The following is an 18,004-nucleotide window of genomic DNA, read 5'->3' on the forward strand; positions in this document are numbered from 1 at the left end:
GGAGGAGCGGGACGCGGGCGGAGCCAGCAAGGCTCACGACCGCGATGATATACATGAGCTGAAATTCGCGTGGAGGTCGGAGACGCTGAGCCGGGCACTGCGCGTGTCATTATATTATTGCTTGAGATAGGTGAGACCGAGATTAACCACCTATACACACGAGGAGAATGCATGCGGAGCGCTGACGGGTGGTCGGTTTGAGCGTGCAACTGAGACTGCTTGTGGCAGTCGGCAGGAAAGACAGAACACCGAGCTTGCCAAGGCTTTCAACGGGCTGAGGAATGCTCCAGAGAAACGGCGACAGAAGAGCGAGGCCCAGCTCGCGCGAGCTCAGTGGAGTGCGAACGCGGGCGCTGGGCAGTCTAGTCGACCACTACCACACAACATGCAGCTGCAGTCAGCTCACACAACGAGCGAATGGGTCGCACGGCGGAATGATGTCCGCGGCCACGTATCGATCTGAATACATATTCTCGACGCGTTGGATACCTGCGGGGAAGCGGACCGAATTAGACACTACTGCTCGATATGAGGGGATACTAACGCTAGTAAGGCACTTACAACTTATCAGCTCTCGCAGCGTGCTCTGTAAGCCATCGGTATGGGTGCATATAGTGATATAAAAGCGCAAGAAAGGCTTTGTGGAGGCATCCAGGGGAATCCCTGAACAGGGGGGACGATAGTGAAAAGTCGACGAGGCGGATAGGACGCAAAGTGAGCGAGTCGCGTCCGTGTTGCGAGGTGCAGACGCCACAAAGGACAAACAAAGGCAAGCTGATTCAAGCGCCCTGGAATGAAGGAAATTTACGGAAACCCACGGACGAAGCCGGGTTCACCTGGATTCACGTGACCGATCCATTTCTCATAGGCAAGACCGATTCTTTGTGGAATCGGAATGACGCGTGATGTCATTGCCTCGTGGCGGCTTTTCTGCGCGGCTCTGGCTTTTGCCTGCTCAGTCGTCCCTCGTCTCTTCCAAACGTCGTCATTCTACATCTCGTAGACCCCAGCGCGCCATCTTCCATCGCTGACACCGGAGTAGACGCCACGAATCCCGAGGATTCTCACTCCTCTGCTCGCCGGTTCAAGCGTGCTAGCCTCAGCACAAATCATCTGTTTAGTGACGCTCCGAAGGAGGAGACGGCCAAGACGCTCACGTCTCTAGGCGCCAAAATCACGCAGAATAAACATCTACGGTCTTGAAGAGGGCGTGTAGTTGAGTAGGGACGTATTGATAGATCTACGCATCTGAGACCGCGTTTCTAGTATGTCTCTTTTCGCCCCTCGCACCGCTCGAGGAAGCCTTCCTCGAGATGCGAGCGATCATCGGCATCTCTCCCCACCTCGTGTCTCTTATCCTCCTCCTTCTAACCCTACAAGGGTACCACCGCTTTGGATATCACACCACTCGTTCGTCGGCGCAGGTATCGTTCGGAACTGAAGAAGTACCTCTATCAAATCATCGTAAGGTTTCTTGCGTTTCCTCCACCTCTGCCTTCCACTGAGTTCAACTTGAGATAGGCCATGCCCCATATCCCTGTACATATTGCCAATTCTGCCACGGCATATATGTGCGTTCGCGCTCGCAATTACGCAAATCCGAATCCCGTACGCATGCACTCGTTTTGTCAGTCTGTTTACCCGCTCATGCCCATCATATCAGCCTCAACTCGGCCGTGATTACCTTGCTCACGAAGAACATGCCAGGTGCTTCTACAAACGGGCCCAGAGGTAGCAGATCGTGTGGTACGCACCGGCATTCGGCGTCTACGGACAGACTAGGACGGAAATCGGACGTCGAGATCGCCAATATCGACGCTGAGTCGGAGTGTTCTGTATGGTAAGATCATCTCGTCCGTCGCTCCCGTCAATGGTACATATGTCCTCACTATCGACGTACAGATACAATTTACTACAGCAAGACTACGTTCAAGCCGAAGACAACTATTGACGTCACCACGCCCACACGGTGAGTTACGCGTCATGCGTCGATACTATATTCGCTGAATCGCGTACGTAGCTCCATTCGGGATTGTTCGTTCATCTGCTGTTTACTGGACGAATTGTTGCCCTGATCTCCACGTCTAGCAGACCTCAGACTCGTTCCGGGTCGAGCTGCACACAGACAAGCACGGCTGTTTCTCGCAGACGCCATTCGACTCGAACGAAGAAGGCGGCGGACAGATCTACGGGCACAGCGCGTATTTGGTCTGTCTGGCCACCTTCTCTTTCCCCGATCCGCATCCCGATGCGTCAGATATGCAGAGCCACAGCTCCCGAGCACGGTCCTGTGCTTCCGAAATGTTCTTTAGGTCGTTTGTCGAGGGCGTCGAGCCTGTGGATGGCGAAGAACCAGCGATTCGGTTCGTGCATCTGGACATCGCCGTGTCTATCAAGGCATGTACGCGGTTTTGGATTAACAGCATATTGCTCACCCGGCGTTGTTTCTGGCAGTGTGCTCGTTTGCCGTCGACATGACCGACACCATCGATAGCGACGGGAAGCCCCCTGCGGCCCCGGGTGGCCTCGGGCCGTCGCCACGAGGTATGCTATGCAGGGAAGGCTTGCGAAGGCATGCCACGCACAGTCCTCGCCCAGAATACCAGCGTAGAAGCGTCGAGGCGGGGTGGAATGCGGGGGCACGCCCCGGCAAAGAAGGGTGCGGCGTCTCGCGGCGGGTGCAGACCGGGCCTGTCCCAGCTGAAGGAGCGCTGGACTTCTCTTCAACGGCCGCGATCGCGGGAATCGCCTCGCTTTCGTACGTCCGTCTTTGCGGCGAGTGCTCTATCCTAGCACAGCCGTATAGCGATGCTGAACTCCTTGATTTAAGTGTGAGCACTCATATAGGCCCGAGCTTCAGCCGTATAGCGATGCTGAAGGTGTTGATTTCAGGGACAGCACTGGAATCGGTCCGAGTTCCTTTGCAGAAGAAGCGGCGGGGAGGTGGATGATGGCGTTTTCTGTCGTATGTATGGACGGGACGGATACACGGCCGTGCGAAGGGAGGAATACCAAGAATGGTTGTAGACTTGCATAAACGCTACGAGACACGGGTAGAGAGCGGAGGTAGAGAGCGGAACACAGACACATATTCTACAGCCTCCGACGCTGCGAAGCGACGAGCCGCCGCTTGAATGGCAGATGAGGTCCGATGGTGCGAGCGGCGACGTCGCCGAGGACGAGCGCACTGACATTTGGCAATGCGAAGGTTTTTATAAACTATCTAGCGATGGGAAAATATACATACACGGCCGAAGCAAACCGCCCTTTATACGTGAATCGATATCTGTCACTCACATTCGTATTTCTACGCTCCTGAACGGGAAGAGGTCTCGTGAGCTCTAGGCTCCCACATGAGACACGCCTGCACAGACAAATTCGGAAAACTCGGCTCAACTCCACACATATCCGCAGGTCGACAGCGCATCGCAAGACACCTTAATGGATGATACGAGGGAGGTGCACATCCCTGGCAGCGAGCACGAGAGAGTCCATAGGCGGTCTTCCTGATATCGAGCATGCGATTCTCGCAAAGTCCCAGAAGGGCTGGCGTGGTCGTGCTGATCCCGGCCTGAGGGCAGATAAGGAGCGCAAAGAGCGCAATGTGTGGCCCCAGGTCTCCCGGAAGTACGCCTAGGATATGGGGAATGTTTTAGTTTTAGCTCTCCGCCCAGCGGCGTATGCGAACAGACGGATTACATAGCGTTCGTGACAATTAGCACCGATAGGACGGGCAGGCGTTCGCTGCTACGAAGCTGCATCGGGACGAGTGCGCGTTAGCTTCAGTGCCCATAGGCACGCACATATTTGCTGTTGCATGTGCATATTCTCCATATCGCGAGGCTGCCCTCCTCGTCGCAGACCTTGCATGCCCCATCGGAGCTGTCTGGGACAGCGACGGCAGGTGCGTGTCCGTGAACGTGGCTGCTCGATGACGCCGCCGCCGCCCTCATGTCGGCGAGAATACCCATGCTGAGCGCCGACGCGCACGGGGCCGGCACGGGGAGCACGGACCTGGTACGTACTGGGCCACCGTTCACGCCTGATGGGCGATGCGGCAAAATGACTCGTGTGTGAGGGGGCGACGGGCTTGCTTCCACGCGAGGTGGTAGCGTGAGAGATTCTGCCATACACAGACTGTTCAAGGGCACTGTATCATACACACTGATCAGCATCGTCAGCGCGCCGAAGGCTTGGTCACTCGATAGGTAGTGACCGAGGTTGCTTGGCTTCGCCCCCAAACCGCCGGCTGCACTCGCAGCCTTGCTCCCGGTCGTAGGAACCCGCACACTGACGGGCTCCTAGCACCCGCATATCGACGGAATTGGTGCGGGCGCAGTCTACCCGCGCAACACGGGCCACCGATCGAAAGAAGTCCAGCGGGATCCCGGACACTCTCCCCACTGGACGGAACACCGTCTGCTCGTGCTGTCTCTGCGTCGGATGACGACGAACGATTCTGCGGAGTCCTTCAGAAACGACACGACGCACGTATGAACCCACGGTGGTCTCCAAGGACGCGCGTGGCTAGGCACCCTACGCGTCGAGCGCGCTCCAGGACCGCCGCGCCGGGGAGCGGTCTCGCACCCGTGTGTTTCTGTATCCAACGGACGCGACATGCTCAGAGCCCGTTCCTCGCGCCGTCCGTGTCGCTATCTGAGTTAATTTAGCTCTCTTCATCGCTCAAGCACGCACCTTGGATCGGCGAGGTTTGTGTCTCCCCTGGCGTAGTATATTCATTCATCTGCGTTGCAGCAGATAGGTGGCTGTAGTGCGCGCGAGCGTCCAGTGACCGGCAGCCGAGAAATAAAGGCACGTTACAAGAAGAGCGGCGGCGGGCAGATTGCTGGGCTGGATCCATAATGCAGATGTCCCGATGTTTGTGGGAAGCGAAGACGGCGCAGTCAGAGGCGTTTGAAAGCGCGAGCATGCGTACCGTAGATACTTCCGCTCCTATGGAGTACGAATAGGGGCTGCGACGGCGTCCCGCGCGCAACTTTGGGCCAGCAGAGAGGATATAGACATGGAGCGTCAGCGATTATCATGTACCATTCCATGGCTTCTTCGCTCACCTTGAGTGTACTACGATGTGCCTTGGATGCCTCACCCATACCAGCACCATATTTTACTGTTGATGTAGAGGTAGAGCCTCCAGTGGTGAGTGTGCGACGAGGCTGCAGAAATTGACAACGTACATGGCAACGGGTCGCTCGTGCGAAAAGAGCATGTAATGGCTCGGTAGGTCCTCGCCCATAGGATCAGAGGTCTTGCGCATGTAGTACACTACAAGCATAGTCTTGACGAGGAAAGGGTATAACGCACGAAGGAGAGAGGGCTCACCCCGGAGATCGGGTGAGTCGCACGTGGCACGTACGGGAGGGCTCAGCAACTGGCAACGCAGGCGGGGCCAGTGATAGATAGCAGAGAAAGAGCCAAGGTCGGATTCCTAGTCATTCAAAAGGTAGAGAGACAGAGCGAAGTTCTGGATGGCCAGACGGCGTCGGCGCAGAAAGAGAGAAAGAGCGAGAGGAGACGCCTGCGTTCAACGAGCAGAGCGGCGGGCGCCTTGGAGAAGTCATTGACCAATCAGAAGAATCGACCGGCGCGTGACGTCATCACAGAGTCGTAGTCGCTGCTCTGGACTCTGACTTGACCTTGCTTCACCTCGCCTGCGCTTAACTGGCCCAAGCTCAGGACTATGTTTTTTTCTCTTCTGCGCGTGGGCTGTAGAAACGACGTCGATGCTGGCGTTGCTCGCTCGCTCTGACTCTCGCTGACTTTCACTCAGATCTCGAGCCTGGCTCCCAGGCCTTCTGCCGCTGCTTATATCGGGTTTAAAGGTTGTTTATACGAGTCGAATACCCACCTGTAGTCGCCAATGTTGTTTTACAACTAGCCATTAGTGTGGTAAAATGGTTGTGTATTTAGTGAACACAGGTTGTACAATTACAAGCTGGCCCACATATTAACAATCCTTTTAACAACCCTTGTAGAACCTCCCTAGGCCCTTATTTACAATCTGCCACTACTTGTAATACTCTACTGAAGGCCCATGGCTTGTTAATAGCTTGTAATATTGCTCCAGTGCTTGTACATCGTCTAGCTGCTTGTAATACTCCCTCCCGGGTGCGTCTCGGCTCTCTCCGGGTTGTACTAACCTCCCGCAGCTTGTAAAACGCGCATGAGCGAACACGCAGCTTGTATAATCTGCACCTGCTTGTAATACGGCGCTCAGGGCGCGTCTCGGCGTTCCCGGCCTTGTACTACCTCCTGCAGCTTGTAAAAACCCCGTGCAAGCTCGCGCACCTTCTAATACCGCTCTCTGCTTGTGTAACGACCCAGGATCGGGTCGTTACGGGCATCGTACATCCACGAGCCCAGCGCCATACGTGCTGGGCAGAGATAAGATAATGATGTATTAAATAGACGCGTGCGGCGTGCGGGTATTCGGAACCCGCGCGCCTAGTGCGGGCAGCCTTTCTACCTGCCCCACTATCCTACGAGTACGCCGAGCCTCAATAGAGCCCGGACCAGAGTACTTGCGGGAAAGGGGCAACAGATTGCGCCCCCCATACGTGAGTTTTACACTTTTTTACTCTCACCGTGATATTCGCCTGATTTGGGGCTCGATGTGGTCCACGTCACTACTGAACTCTAACCTTAAACCACCCGATATCGCCCAATAAAGCAACCATGGACCAGTCACAGAACCCCAACACCGAGGGGCGTCAGACGCACCCTTCTTCCCCTCATCACAACCCCCTAGAATGTGCCATGTCAGGCGCGGTACACTCTCGACAAACATCGAGAGTACGTGCCACCGCGGCTGGCCCGTCAACCTCGACGGTGCCTCCTCGCGACACATCGCGAGGCAGGACGACCACCACCAGTGGTTGTCAAGGACACTCTCCTACCGCCGAACCAGGCGCTAGCAATCCGCCTGGTGCACGTCCTGGCAGCTGGCAGTCGCCGTTTTCGATAAACAGTCCCACTCTTGGGGCTGTAGGCAACGACTAGCAGCAAATTCGCGACACTCGTTCGCGCAAACTCAACAACCGGGGACTAATGCACCCCGGTCTCCTACACATGAACGACCGGGTTCGACTGGCCCGAGGTCACGACCACACAGTCGCGTGGCTCAGGCGGGGCCATCGCAGGAAGGCCGACTATCGAGGTCTCCCAGTCGCACCGCGCAAGCAGCAACGGGCACGTCTTTCAGACCTGAGGACATGCAGCGGCTACGTGACGCCATGCGCAATTCTCGGCGCAGGTACAAGGAACTTCAGCAACAGGTTCGCGAAGCTGAAGAAGAGTCCAACCGCAACATCAACAATGCATTGGTGGCACTGGGCCTCAACGATATCTTTGAGGATGACGAAGACTACGAGGACCAGCACACTCTGCAGCCGAATACTCCGGCTGCTGCAATAACAGGACCAGCCCAAATGGTGGCTGGTGACGACGACAGCGAAGAACCGCCGATGGAACAAACTACCATCGACACGCACCTCAGTGACTGGCATTCCGACCAGTCAGCAGAAGCACAGCAAGTAGAAGCTGCGCTAGTCAGTCCACAAGACCAGATTGATGCGGGTCGTGAACAGCAGCTTCACAATGCGGGGCTTCTACCTCCAGAGGACGTTCCGCAAGCACCGCAGAACGTAGCTTTTGATCCTCAATACGGATCGAGGGCTACTACGCACCCACTGGATTCGGGTGCGCACATGGGCACGCAGGAGCCTTATACTGCGCAGATGTCCGCATCGCAAGGACCTGCGTATCGAACAGGCCGCGTGGATCACACGCAGGATTGGCGTAATCCACGCCGATCTATGGGACTGTCCACCCGTGTTGGATGGGAGCCTCTGACCGCACCCGCGGGTCAGAATAATGATATGGTCTACACGGGGCCCACATATGGACCTCGTGATAGTATAACTATCAATCGTTTACTGCAGATGATAGACAAAATGGTGGGCCCTGCGCCCATCGGGGATCCCCCTGCGTACCTCAAGGTGGTGAAGCTACTGCCACCCAAGACGTACGACGGGAAGGATGACCTCGACGCACTCGAAGTATGGCTACGAGGCCTTCTCGAGTATTTCAATACGCTCAGGATTATGGGTCCTGAGCTAGATCGAGAGCGTGTCCGCATTCTTGGGCAAGCTGTTAGCGGAGAAGCCACTAACTGGCTGTACAACACGGTACAGTCTCCTTCTAGAGAAAAGAAGGACTGGCTATTCGAAGAAGTCGTAATAGCCATGTATTGCAGGTTCATCCACAAGGACCTGAACCTGAGGGCGGAGCAACAATATGCTTTGCTGAAGTACAAAGCCAGTGAAGGCGGAGTAGCCGCCTTGTATGAACGGCTACTCTACACGTCGGTCCGACTCTGGGAACGACCTACGCCATACCAGCTGCATAGTAAATTCATCAGCGCGCTGCCCGATGACATTGTGCAGGTCATGACCGTATTAAATGGTCTATCGCCGTACGAGACCGACATCACGCAGCTATACCAAGCTGCGTACACAATTGAACAGAGTTCTCAAGCTATGACTGCGAGGAAACAGGCACGGGAGCTTACCCGTACTGGCAATTCCTCGAGTACCACCCCAAAAACATCGGGGGAAGCACGCCCAAACCCAGGCGTGCGGACAACCATGAAGAAGTCATCCAGTTCCGCTCCACCACAGCGTAACCCAAACTATAAAGCTACGTCAAGCTTTAAGAAGCCTTCGAGTGGAAATCAAAGTGCGAATGTGCCAAACCAGGCACATTCGGGACCGCAGTCTGCTTCTGTGGTCAGGGTCGACCAATCACAGAAGGCTCCTTTGAAGTGCTACAACTGCGGTCAGATAGGCCACTTTGCGAGCGACCCGAAGTGCCCCAACTTCGGAAAGAAACCCGCGTCAGGACAACGCTTGTTCGCGCAACGAGTTATTAACGATAACTCGGACCAGGAAGACAATCCTGGTGTACCTGAGAATGACCCAGCTACTGACGGAGCTGGGGACATGGTAGAAGCGCAAGAAGACGCTATTGAAGGAGTGGACAAGAAGGATGACGGGATATATCCGTCATCGGACAATAACCTGGAGGGATCTCAATACGATCCTGAAGGCGAATTGTACCAGTTGTCAGGGGACGACGATGGGGACTACTTTGGTGCTATGCGTATTGCACCAATAGGAGAGGAAAGCGAACCTTCCAGTTCCATACAATGGCAGTAGCCCTGACGAAGGGCTACAAGCAAGCATGGCTGTACGACAATAAAGTACGCCGTATAGAGGATCCTGCAGCGCAACCCGCAAGAACTATCCAGTCTCAGCGCACACTTTGCGCTGAGATATCCGTAAACAATGTCGTTGCACTGGCATTGTTCGATTCGGGATGCACGACGGACTCCATTACGCCGGAGTTAGCCTATCTCAGCCGTGCGGATAGGATAGATTTGGCGGAGCCAGTTGGTCTACAGCTGGGCACCAAGGGCAGTAAGACGCGCATCAACTATGGCGCGCAGGCGGAGCTCAGAGTAGGCTCCGTTAAAATAACGTAATACTTTGACGTTGTAGATATTGACAAATACGATATCATTCTCGGAACCACGTTCTGCAGGAAACATGGTGTGGTATTGGATTTCGGCTCCAATACAGTTAAGATTAATGGCAAAACGCTGCCATTATTCGACACCGAGGTTTCAACTACACTGAAACCGGTACCTAAGAATAAGGTGCCGCGATTCCAATTTGAAGGAATCGCATCCCAGCAGAAGTAGCGGGGCATAGCGGAGTCCACGCAAGTGGAACCTCCCCACTCGCGCTATGAGAAGACCGAGAGGTCGTCAGGAAGGGGAGGGAATGGCACAGAGGCCGTTTCGATTCCTGAACGACATCAAGGGCGAGCTAAGAACAGCTCGCCGCCAAACATTAGCGAACATTATATTCCGATGTTGCACTCGTCGAAAGGCCCTCGATGAGATAGATATGGGAATGAAGACCCATATGGCATCAACGAACTCCTTGATAAGATTGCCAAGGAACAATGGGAAGAGGAGCAGATCAGACGAACCCATGTTGGGTTCGTCATTGACGAGGAAGAGGAGGAACTGAAAGTCCTCCGCGAACGGTGGTATGCAGCCACCGAGGATATCATGAGGCCAGCACCGGACACGCTGCCTCCATTCCGGGAAATCAACCACCACATTCCACTCATTGACAAAGCGAAGAAATACCGCTATCATCTGCCACGATGCGCAGATGTAGTCAAGCCGGAACTCATAGCGAAAATCAATCGCTATGTTAATGCGGGTTGGTGGAGACCCATTACAGTCACTCAAGCTGCGCCACTCCTGTGCGTAGCCAAGAAGAATGGCAAGCTACGAACGGTGCTTGATGCGCGACAGCGCAACCTGAATACAGTGCACGATTTGACACCGTTTCCGGATCAAGATCAGATCTGGATGGACGTCGCCCGAGTGAAGTACCGCTCGAAGATTGATTTGTCCGACGCATACGAGCAAATTCGTATCGTAGCTGAGGACATGTGGAAGACCGCGTTCGCGATGCCTTACGGGACGTTCGTGAGCGAGGTTATGCAACAGGGCGACACCAACACCCCGTCCACCTTCCAACGGTTGATGACAGCCATATTTTGTGACTGTATAAGCCGATTCGTTCATGTCTACTTGGACGATATATTCGTGTACTCCAACACAAAGGAGGAGCATGAGGAACACTTAAGAATAGTGTTCCAAAAGCTGCGGGAAGCGCAACTTTTCTTAAGTCGTAGTAAGTGCGACTTATATTCCAAGGACATGGATTGCCTTGGACACCACATAGACGACAAGGGACTCCACGCGGATACGGACAAGATGAGCCGTATCCGTAGTTGGAGAGCACCTCGCTCGTACAACGAGGTGCAGCGTTTCCTCGGACTTGTGAATTATCTGGCGCATTTCATGCCAGATGTAACGGCGTATACGTCGCCGTTATCGGACATGGTACACAATGATCGCCCATTTGTGTGGTGATCACTTCACGACAAGTGCTTCGAATCGATAAAGGCACTTGCGTGTAAAGTGCCAATACTAAAGCCGATAGACCCGGCTTTAGATGAGCCTATTTGGCTCATCTGCGACGCGTCAACATATGGTCTTGGCGCGTTGTACGGACAAGGTCCTGACTGGCAGACGTGTAGACCTGCCGGTTTCCTATCCAAGAAATTTACGTCTGCGCAATGGGTGTATCGCACCTATGAGCAGGAAGCTCTAGCTATAATGGAAGGCTTGTTCAAATGGGAGGACAAGCTTATTGGTCGGAAACTACGCATAGTTACCGACCACAAGGCACTCAAGTTCCTTGAAGGACTCGATAGACCGAACCCCCGACAGATACGGTGGTATGAATTCTTGTCCCGCTTTGACAAGACGATTACCTACATTCCAGGTAAGTTGAACAAGGTAGCGGATTGTTTATCCCGCTACCACGAGAACGACACATTGGACAACATAACCGAAGAATTCGATTATGTGAATGCGGACCTCCGATTAGATCCGCAAGGAGAAGACCTCCCCTTCTCCAGGTTGATAGAACTACGAGCAGCCCGCGTACTTCGCAGATCGTCGCGACTTGCAAACAAGCAAGTAACCGTGGAGAAACCCCCCACGGTATTGCGGGAACCCGTGGAAGAGCGCGACATATTGTCCGTGCAGTATGCCGCGCATAGACCAACAGTCAATACGAATACCCGTATTGATACCGAGGACAATCCGTCCCTCGGAGAATCACTGTCAACAGGACCGTCATTGCGGTCCTGGGCGGAGGCTGATGATGGCTTCATTAAAGCCATTCAGTCGGGCTATAAAGAAGACCCGATGTTCCGTAAGATCTTGGAACAACCGACTCAACATCGCGCATTTACCATGCGCGATGGTCTGATCTACAGCAAGAACAGATTAGACGAGGAAGTATTGTGCATACCTCGCGCATTACACTAACGACAAGCCATCACTGAGCTCGTAATATACCGAGCGCATACCGCGCTTGGTCACTTGGGACCTCAGCGCACGTCGGAATACGTACGGAGATGGTTTTGGTGGCCTGCGCTGCGCAAGGACATTGACAAGTTTTGTACGACTTGTGGTGTATGTAATATGACCAAGATTAGTACGCAGATGCCGTATGGATTTCTGCATAGCATGCCGATTCCATCGGCTCCATGGTCCTCATTGGCCATGGATTTCTTCGGACCATTTCCAGCGTCGAACGGGTATGACTACATATGGGTAGTTGTATGTAGACTGACGTCTATGGTACATCTGATACCTATTCGTACTACAGACAGTGCCACAGATTTGGCACTGATATACTTCAGAGAAATAGTCCATCTTCATGGACTACCCGAGTCCATAGTGTTGGACAGGGATTCGAAGTTCACTTCCAAATTCTGGAAGGAATTGCATCGCCTTATGGGGGCAAAGCTACTCATGTCCACATCATTCCACCCACAAACGGATGGACTCAGTGAGCGAAGCATCCGCTCAGTGACTCAAATACTTCGAGCGAACGTTTCGCCCGACCAACTAGATTGGTACGAGAAGCTACCAATCACTGAGTTTGCTATAAACTCAGCAGTGAGTTCGACTATGGGCTTTGCACCGTTCGAACTCAACTACGGATACATTCCGCGGTCGATGAGTGGCATAATCACTCATTCACCTTTCAAGGGAGTGCAAGAATTTGCACTCCGAGCCAAGGCTTACCTTGAAATGGCTCATGACGCCATCATAGAGGCAAGGGTTCGGCAAACGTGCCATGCCAATAAGCACAGGCAGGTAGAACCCGAATTTGAGGTCGGGGACAAAGTATATTTGTCGACTAAGAATTTGTCGACTCCGAAAGGACGAGCACGAAAGCTCGTTCCCAAGTACGTTGCCCGGTATGCCATTGTAGAGAGCATACCAGAGACGTCCAACTACGTCCTGGATCTGCCTGCGGAACTGAAGAACCACAGGATCCATCCTCAATTCCACATCTCATTGTTGAGACATTACGAACCCAACAACAATGCGATATTTCCGCATCGCGAAGCCAAGTCATATTACAACTTCGGCAACAAGGAATCTACCGAGTGGCTGGTAGATGAAATAGTGGGCCACGAGTGGAAGGGAAATAAGTGTCAATTCCACGTAAGGTGGACACTAGGAGATCACACCTGGGAACCGTATGAGCACTGTAAGGAGTTTGTAGCATTAGCCGAGTACTGTCGTCTAATGGGAGTATCGTCGTGGCGCGCGTTGCCACAAAAGACTTAGGCAGAAGTGTGCCTAAGCACCAGAGCTCAGCATAGCTCTGGCGAAAGCGTGCGCGTGACCGCAAAGAAGTCAAGCGCCGAGACGCGTCGCGCGAGATTTCAGCCACCGACGTGATTGAAACTCCGCTGGCGCTTAAATAAACGGAGACCTCGCAGGGTCATAACCAACTCTGCCAAGTCACCAAACACCACCACCAACACTTGCAACCTCAAGCATGAATGGTGGCAGCAACAGCAACAGCACCAACACGCCCATGGACATGGACGCGCAGGGGTCGCAGCAAGCGGCTCCTGTGGCGTCAGGATCTCAATTCCCGATGGTCGCACCCCCACAAGCGTCGACCAGCTACGCCCCGCCCGGCGTAGCCCAACAACAGTACCTGGTGGTGTACCCGCAGGTGTTGCCCTCAACAGGGTACGCTTTCGGGCTGCCCCAGCAGCAGCAGCAACAGCAGATGGCGCCGCAGATGCTGGGCATGCCACACATAGGCATGCAGTATGGACCTCCGGCGGGGATCCCCCTCATGTCATTCTCAACAATGACATGGGCCCCCGTGGCCGACCAGCAGACACTGGTCGCGCATGAGAGCAACTGCCCGTTGTGCACGGAGTTCCTCCGCCACTACGCAGCAGGGGCTTCCAAGCAGTCATTCCGGGACGTGCAGACACGCATCCAGACCAAGCTACAAGGCCGGTTCTGGGCGCACTTCGAGCGACACACTCGCTCGGAGGGGGGAAGGGACCGCGAACACATTGCGGAACTCAAAACCCGTCTGCAGACGCTGCAAGCGGAGTACGACTCAGAGCAGGAGCGCTTGCATCGCTACCGAGAGGAGCGCAACGAGGTCCGCATCATCCGAGACAGGCTGGAGCAGGAGCGCAACAAGGCTCGCTGACAGCTCAAGGAGGAGCAGCGGCGAAGACAGGCCCAGTTGACGACAGCAACATTGTCGACAAGGCTCACCATGCCTCCCAACCAGAGCACGTTGCACTGTCGCCGGGATCCGAGGGAGGAAAGCCCTCGGAGGTGTAACATGGACCCGCTTCCCATCGCTGGCTCGAGCAGCGCGGGCACGATGAGCTCGGCGTCATTCTTGATGTCGTACTCTGTGCAGCCGAGCATGGCGGGGCCCTCAACTTCGTTCACGGCACCGTACACCGCTCAGCCAAGCATGGCTGGGCCCTCCATGTTGTTTGCGACACCCTACTCCGCTCAAAACATGGCTGGGCCCTCTGGGTCATACCAGGCCATGGTGTCCAGGTCACCTGCTGAGCACCCCATAGTCGACTTTGAGAACGCCTCGAGTGACGACGAGGTCGATGAGCACCGGATACGGCGGCTGGCGGAGCGTCGGCGGTACCGCAAAGCGCGTTGCAACCCCAGCGCACAGGCTGCGCCCGGACAAGGCGCGCCATTCTCGATGAGCTCCTTCACGGCTCAGTCAACCTGCGTGGTGCCAGGATGGCCCCACCACCTCATGGCCCCCCCCCACGGACAGTGACCCACGGCTGACGGGGCACTACTACAACTACGTGCTGTTGAGTGGCAACGACGCAAGTCGCCTCATCAACGACGCGCAGACCGACACGGGCGAGATCGCGCACCGCGTCCACGACCTCATAGGCCAGGTCAATTGAAGGCCTGAGCTAACGGGAGTGCGCAGCCTGCAAGTGCTGCAGTCGCAGTGGCGCCGCCCAGAAGGGCCGCGTGGAGCTTCGCCTTGGGGAGACACACCCCCGGGCTACGAGCACATGTTGACGTCGCACCTTCCCTGGCCCACACGCGCGGGACCGGACTGGAAGGAGATCAAGCGGCAGAAAGGAGCTGCGCGCACCGAGCCCATATACAACCAACCGACGCTCGACGACAGTGTCAGCGACTGGCAGAATTGGATGTCTGTGGGCAGGGGCCGCATTCCTGTGTAGATGGAATGTGAGTTCAGCAGCAGGAGGCCGACCGAATTCAGCGTGGCATTCCATCTGCTCTCACGGCAGCTCATTCCGTGAGACACTCCGACCGCCGAACGCGGTCGTTGGATCAGCATGACCAGCTGGTTGTTCTCGGTGCCTGGGCTTTACCAGCACCTGATCACCACTGGCCAATACCCGGTGGCTAGTCAGTTCCGCCCGGCGCCGTACCCCAACAACGTCGGCTTTGCGACGCTCTTCCAGATGGCGCGCTGGTACGCTTTGCGCGGCGTCACCGTGCTGATGGCGGACCGGTACATGCTGCTCGCGCGGCGCAACTGCAACGAGCGTGGAGGCCGCGAGGTAACCGACAACTCGCCCTTCACGGATGGTGGACCCAACAGCATCACTGATGTTGGGTATGTACCCAACAACATGGTGTTGGGGCCTATCGACGAGAGTGACACGTCGCTCATGGTGATGCCCGGCACAATCGTCGCTGACCATCCCATGCAGGTCGAGCCCGACAATGTTCCTGCGCCCACCGTCGCGCCTACCACCACGGATGCTCCGCCCGTGTCGGCTACCTCGGCGGCTCCAATTGCCGAGGAGGTTGCTCCTCCCCCATACAGCCCCACCAGGCCTATGGAGGACGTCCAGGGCACGGCGGACGCTGCGTCTGTCGGGTCCCGGGTGCCATCCCCGGCGCCTCGATCATCGGCGGGGTCGGGGTCCAGTCACGCCAGCTCCCCCACCCACGTCCTCTCTCCCGCATCCGCATAAACGAACCCTCAGCTGAGGTTCGTTCGCATCAAGAGTCCGCACGCGCATCTGTCATGCGCACATCTACTACCATATGACGGTAGGACTGCTCCCATTTGCAGTCTGTTTCAGCTCGCCTTTCTAGCGTGACCGTATCGCGCTCGAACATACGGTATAACTGCCTCGCTTGGCAGTCTTAAAAACGAATAAACCCACCTTCCGCGACCGTATCGTGTTACAATACGGTAGTACTGCTTCACGTTGCAGTCATTCTCGCCTTCTCACAATGTCCACATGGCGTTGTGTATACCTCACCACCACCACACGTGCAACCATCTCGCACAAATACATTCAGATGGTAGTGCTGCTCCAATTTGCAGCCAAACATTGTATATGAAATGTTTTGTGGTTCGGTATTGTCAAGGAGCCCCAATTGGCTCCTCCATCACCCTTGTATATAACAAAAGGGTCGTGTACGCACCGCGCGCGACCTTGTATATTTCGGTGCTAGCACTGCTACAAGTTGCAGGCATTCATCATCACATTGTACTATACAACACGACCCGTATGTCGTGTCTAGAGGGGGAGAGTGTAACGACCCCGAACGAGGTCGTTACGGGCATCGTACATCCACAAGCCCAGCGCAGTAAGCGCTGGTGTAAGTGTACGCGAGTCCCACGACTCCCCGAATCCCGCAAGTACTCTGGACCGGGCTTGATTGCTCGGCGTACTCGCTGGATGGTGGGGGGTGGTAGAACTCTGCCCCCACCAGGCGCCCGAGGCCCGAACCTTCGGGCGCCGTACGCTTACGTACGATACAGGACTTGTGGTATCTAATCTACGGGCGCCTAGATGCGCTAGTTCTCCGTGATTCCCGGAGAACACCTTCTCCTACTGAAGTGGACGTTCCCGTCCAGGCACTAGGGAGTGCCGGCAGTAAGTACGAACCGTCGGGTTCTTACACTCTCCCTCCCTAGACCCGTGCCGGGTCTCCAAATAATAATACAATGGAGTAAGGGTCACAACTTTGAGTGATGGTTGCACAGTATTTACATGGGTTCCATGTGCTGCACACACATGGGCCCTATAGTACAAGGGTGCGGTGTTGAAGCCGCTATGATACATCATAGCCCCGTCGGTTTCGACGCGCTACGAGGACGCGTCTGCGTCCATTCACCCAGAATGCTCGTTCGCAACGGGGGTGATCCGTCCGAATGGTGAAGTGCTCGCATTTCTGCGGCGGGTAGGTGGACGCGGTAGCGTCCAGCACCAGTATATACACCATGACGGTGGTGCGACGTCTGGGTGGGTTTAAGTACCTAGAGGTACGGAGAGGGGACCACGAGGGTCCATTCACTGCTCCTCCTCGGCCGACTTCTCCGCCTCCTCCGCGTTCGGAGCTCCCCGCGCTTCACCTCCTTCTTGTCGCGCCTCCGTGCCGTCGACGTTGTCGGTGGAAGCAGGAGGCGGTGATGCCTGATCTGGCGGTGGTAAGGTGTCCACGTCCATCTGGACGTGTGGTGTAGTAGGCGCGGCGGCGGGGACGGGCGCGGGGTTTTGCGGAGTGGTGGGGTTCGCAGGTGCGAACGCTAGCGTCTAGGCAGTGGCAGGGGTATACCCCGGGATACCTCCAAAGCCACCCGTACCCTTACCTGCAAAAACCCCTACCCGTGTACCCGGGGGTTTTTAGGGTTAGGGTTACCCCGTGCACAGGTACCGCTACCCATGGGTATCCATTCCACGGGTGGGTAACCCTCCATTTACAAGGGTAAGAGCCATAGAATCACACAGAGGTTCATATGGACGCTTCATTGGGCTCACAATACAAGCTAGATGTCATGATAGTACTTCTATGGGCCTACAGGTGACTACACACTAATATGAGCATTCTCTACCGTAGGGAGGGGCCAATCGAGGAAGTGAGTCTGTGATTGAGGTGTCAGACTGCCATGAAGACACTGCTATAGAAGAGTACTCACCGGGAATAGGTTCCGAGCCCATGCTGATATAATAGCAAGGC

At 55.3% G+C, this 18,004-nt stretch overlaps 4 protein-coding genes across 4 annotated transcripts; all 4 read left to right on the top strand.

The window, feature by feature from the left end:
• Positions 1-1,700: 1,700 nt before the first annotated feature.
• On the top strand, positions 1,701-4,497 carry TRAVEDRAFT_20788 (uncharacterized protein; the record flags this gene model as incomplete). Its single annotated transcript, XM_008039947.1, has 10 exons — positions 1,701-1,746; positions 1,903-1,969; positions 2,313-2,401; positions 2,455-2,758; positions 2,848-2,965; positions 3,100-3,208; positions 3,477-3,604; positions 3,729-3,904; positions 3,963-4,017; positions 4,306-4,497. 10 exons carry the CDS (start codon positions 1,701-1,703, stop codon positions 4,495-4,497), a joined length of 1,284 nt encoding a protein of 427 aa, XP_008038138.1.
• A 2,753-nt stretch (positions 4,498-7,250) lies between these two features.
• Positions 7,251-9,233, top strand: TRAVEDRAFT_48095 (uncharacterized protein; the record flags this gene model as incomplete). Its single annotated transcript, XM_008040267.1, has 1 exon — positions 7,251-9,233. The coding sequence occupies one exon, from the start codon at positions 7,251-7,253 to the stop codon at positions 9,231-9,233; it is 1,983 nt and encodes a 660-aa protein (XP_008038458.1).
• Positions 9,234-13,529: 4,296 nt separating this feature from the next.
• On the top strand, positions 13,530-14,816 carry TRAVEDRAFT_20789 (uncharacterized protein; the record flags this gene model as incomplete). The annotated part of the gene is made up of 2 exons (XM_008039948.1): positions 13,530-14,159; positions 14,214-14,816. 2 exons carry the CDS (start codon positions 13,530-13,532, stop codon positions 14,814-14,816), a joined length of 1,233 nt encoding a protein of 410 aa, XP_008038139.1.
• A 541-nt stretch (positions 14,817-15,357) lies between these two features.
• TRAVEDRAFT_48098 (uncharacterized protein) lies at positions 15,358-16,005 on the top strand (the record flags this gene model as incomplete). Its single annotated transcript, XM_008040268.1, has 1 exon — positions 15,358-16,005. One exon carries the CDS (start codon positions 15,358-15,360, stop codon positions 16,003-16,005), a length of 648 nt encoding a protein of 215 aa, XP_008038459.1.
• Positions 16,006-18,004: the final 1,999 nt, after the last annotated feature.

Source organism: Trametes versicolor, assembly GCF_000271585.1.
Source record: "Trametes versicolor FP-101664 SS1 unplaced genomic scaffold TRAVEscaffold_6, whole genome shotgun sequence".
Taxonomy (NCBI): domain Eukaryota; kingdom Fungi; phylum Basidiomycota; class Agaricomycetes; order Polyporales; family Polyporaceae; genus Trametes; species Trametes versicolor.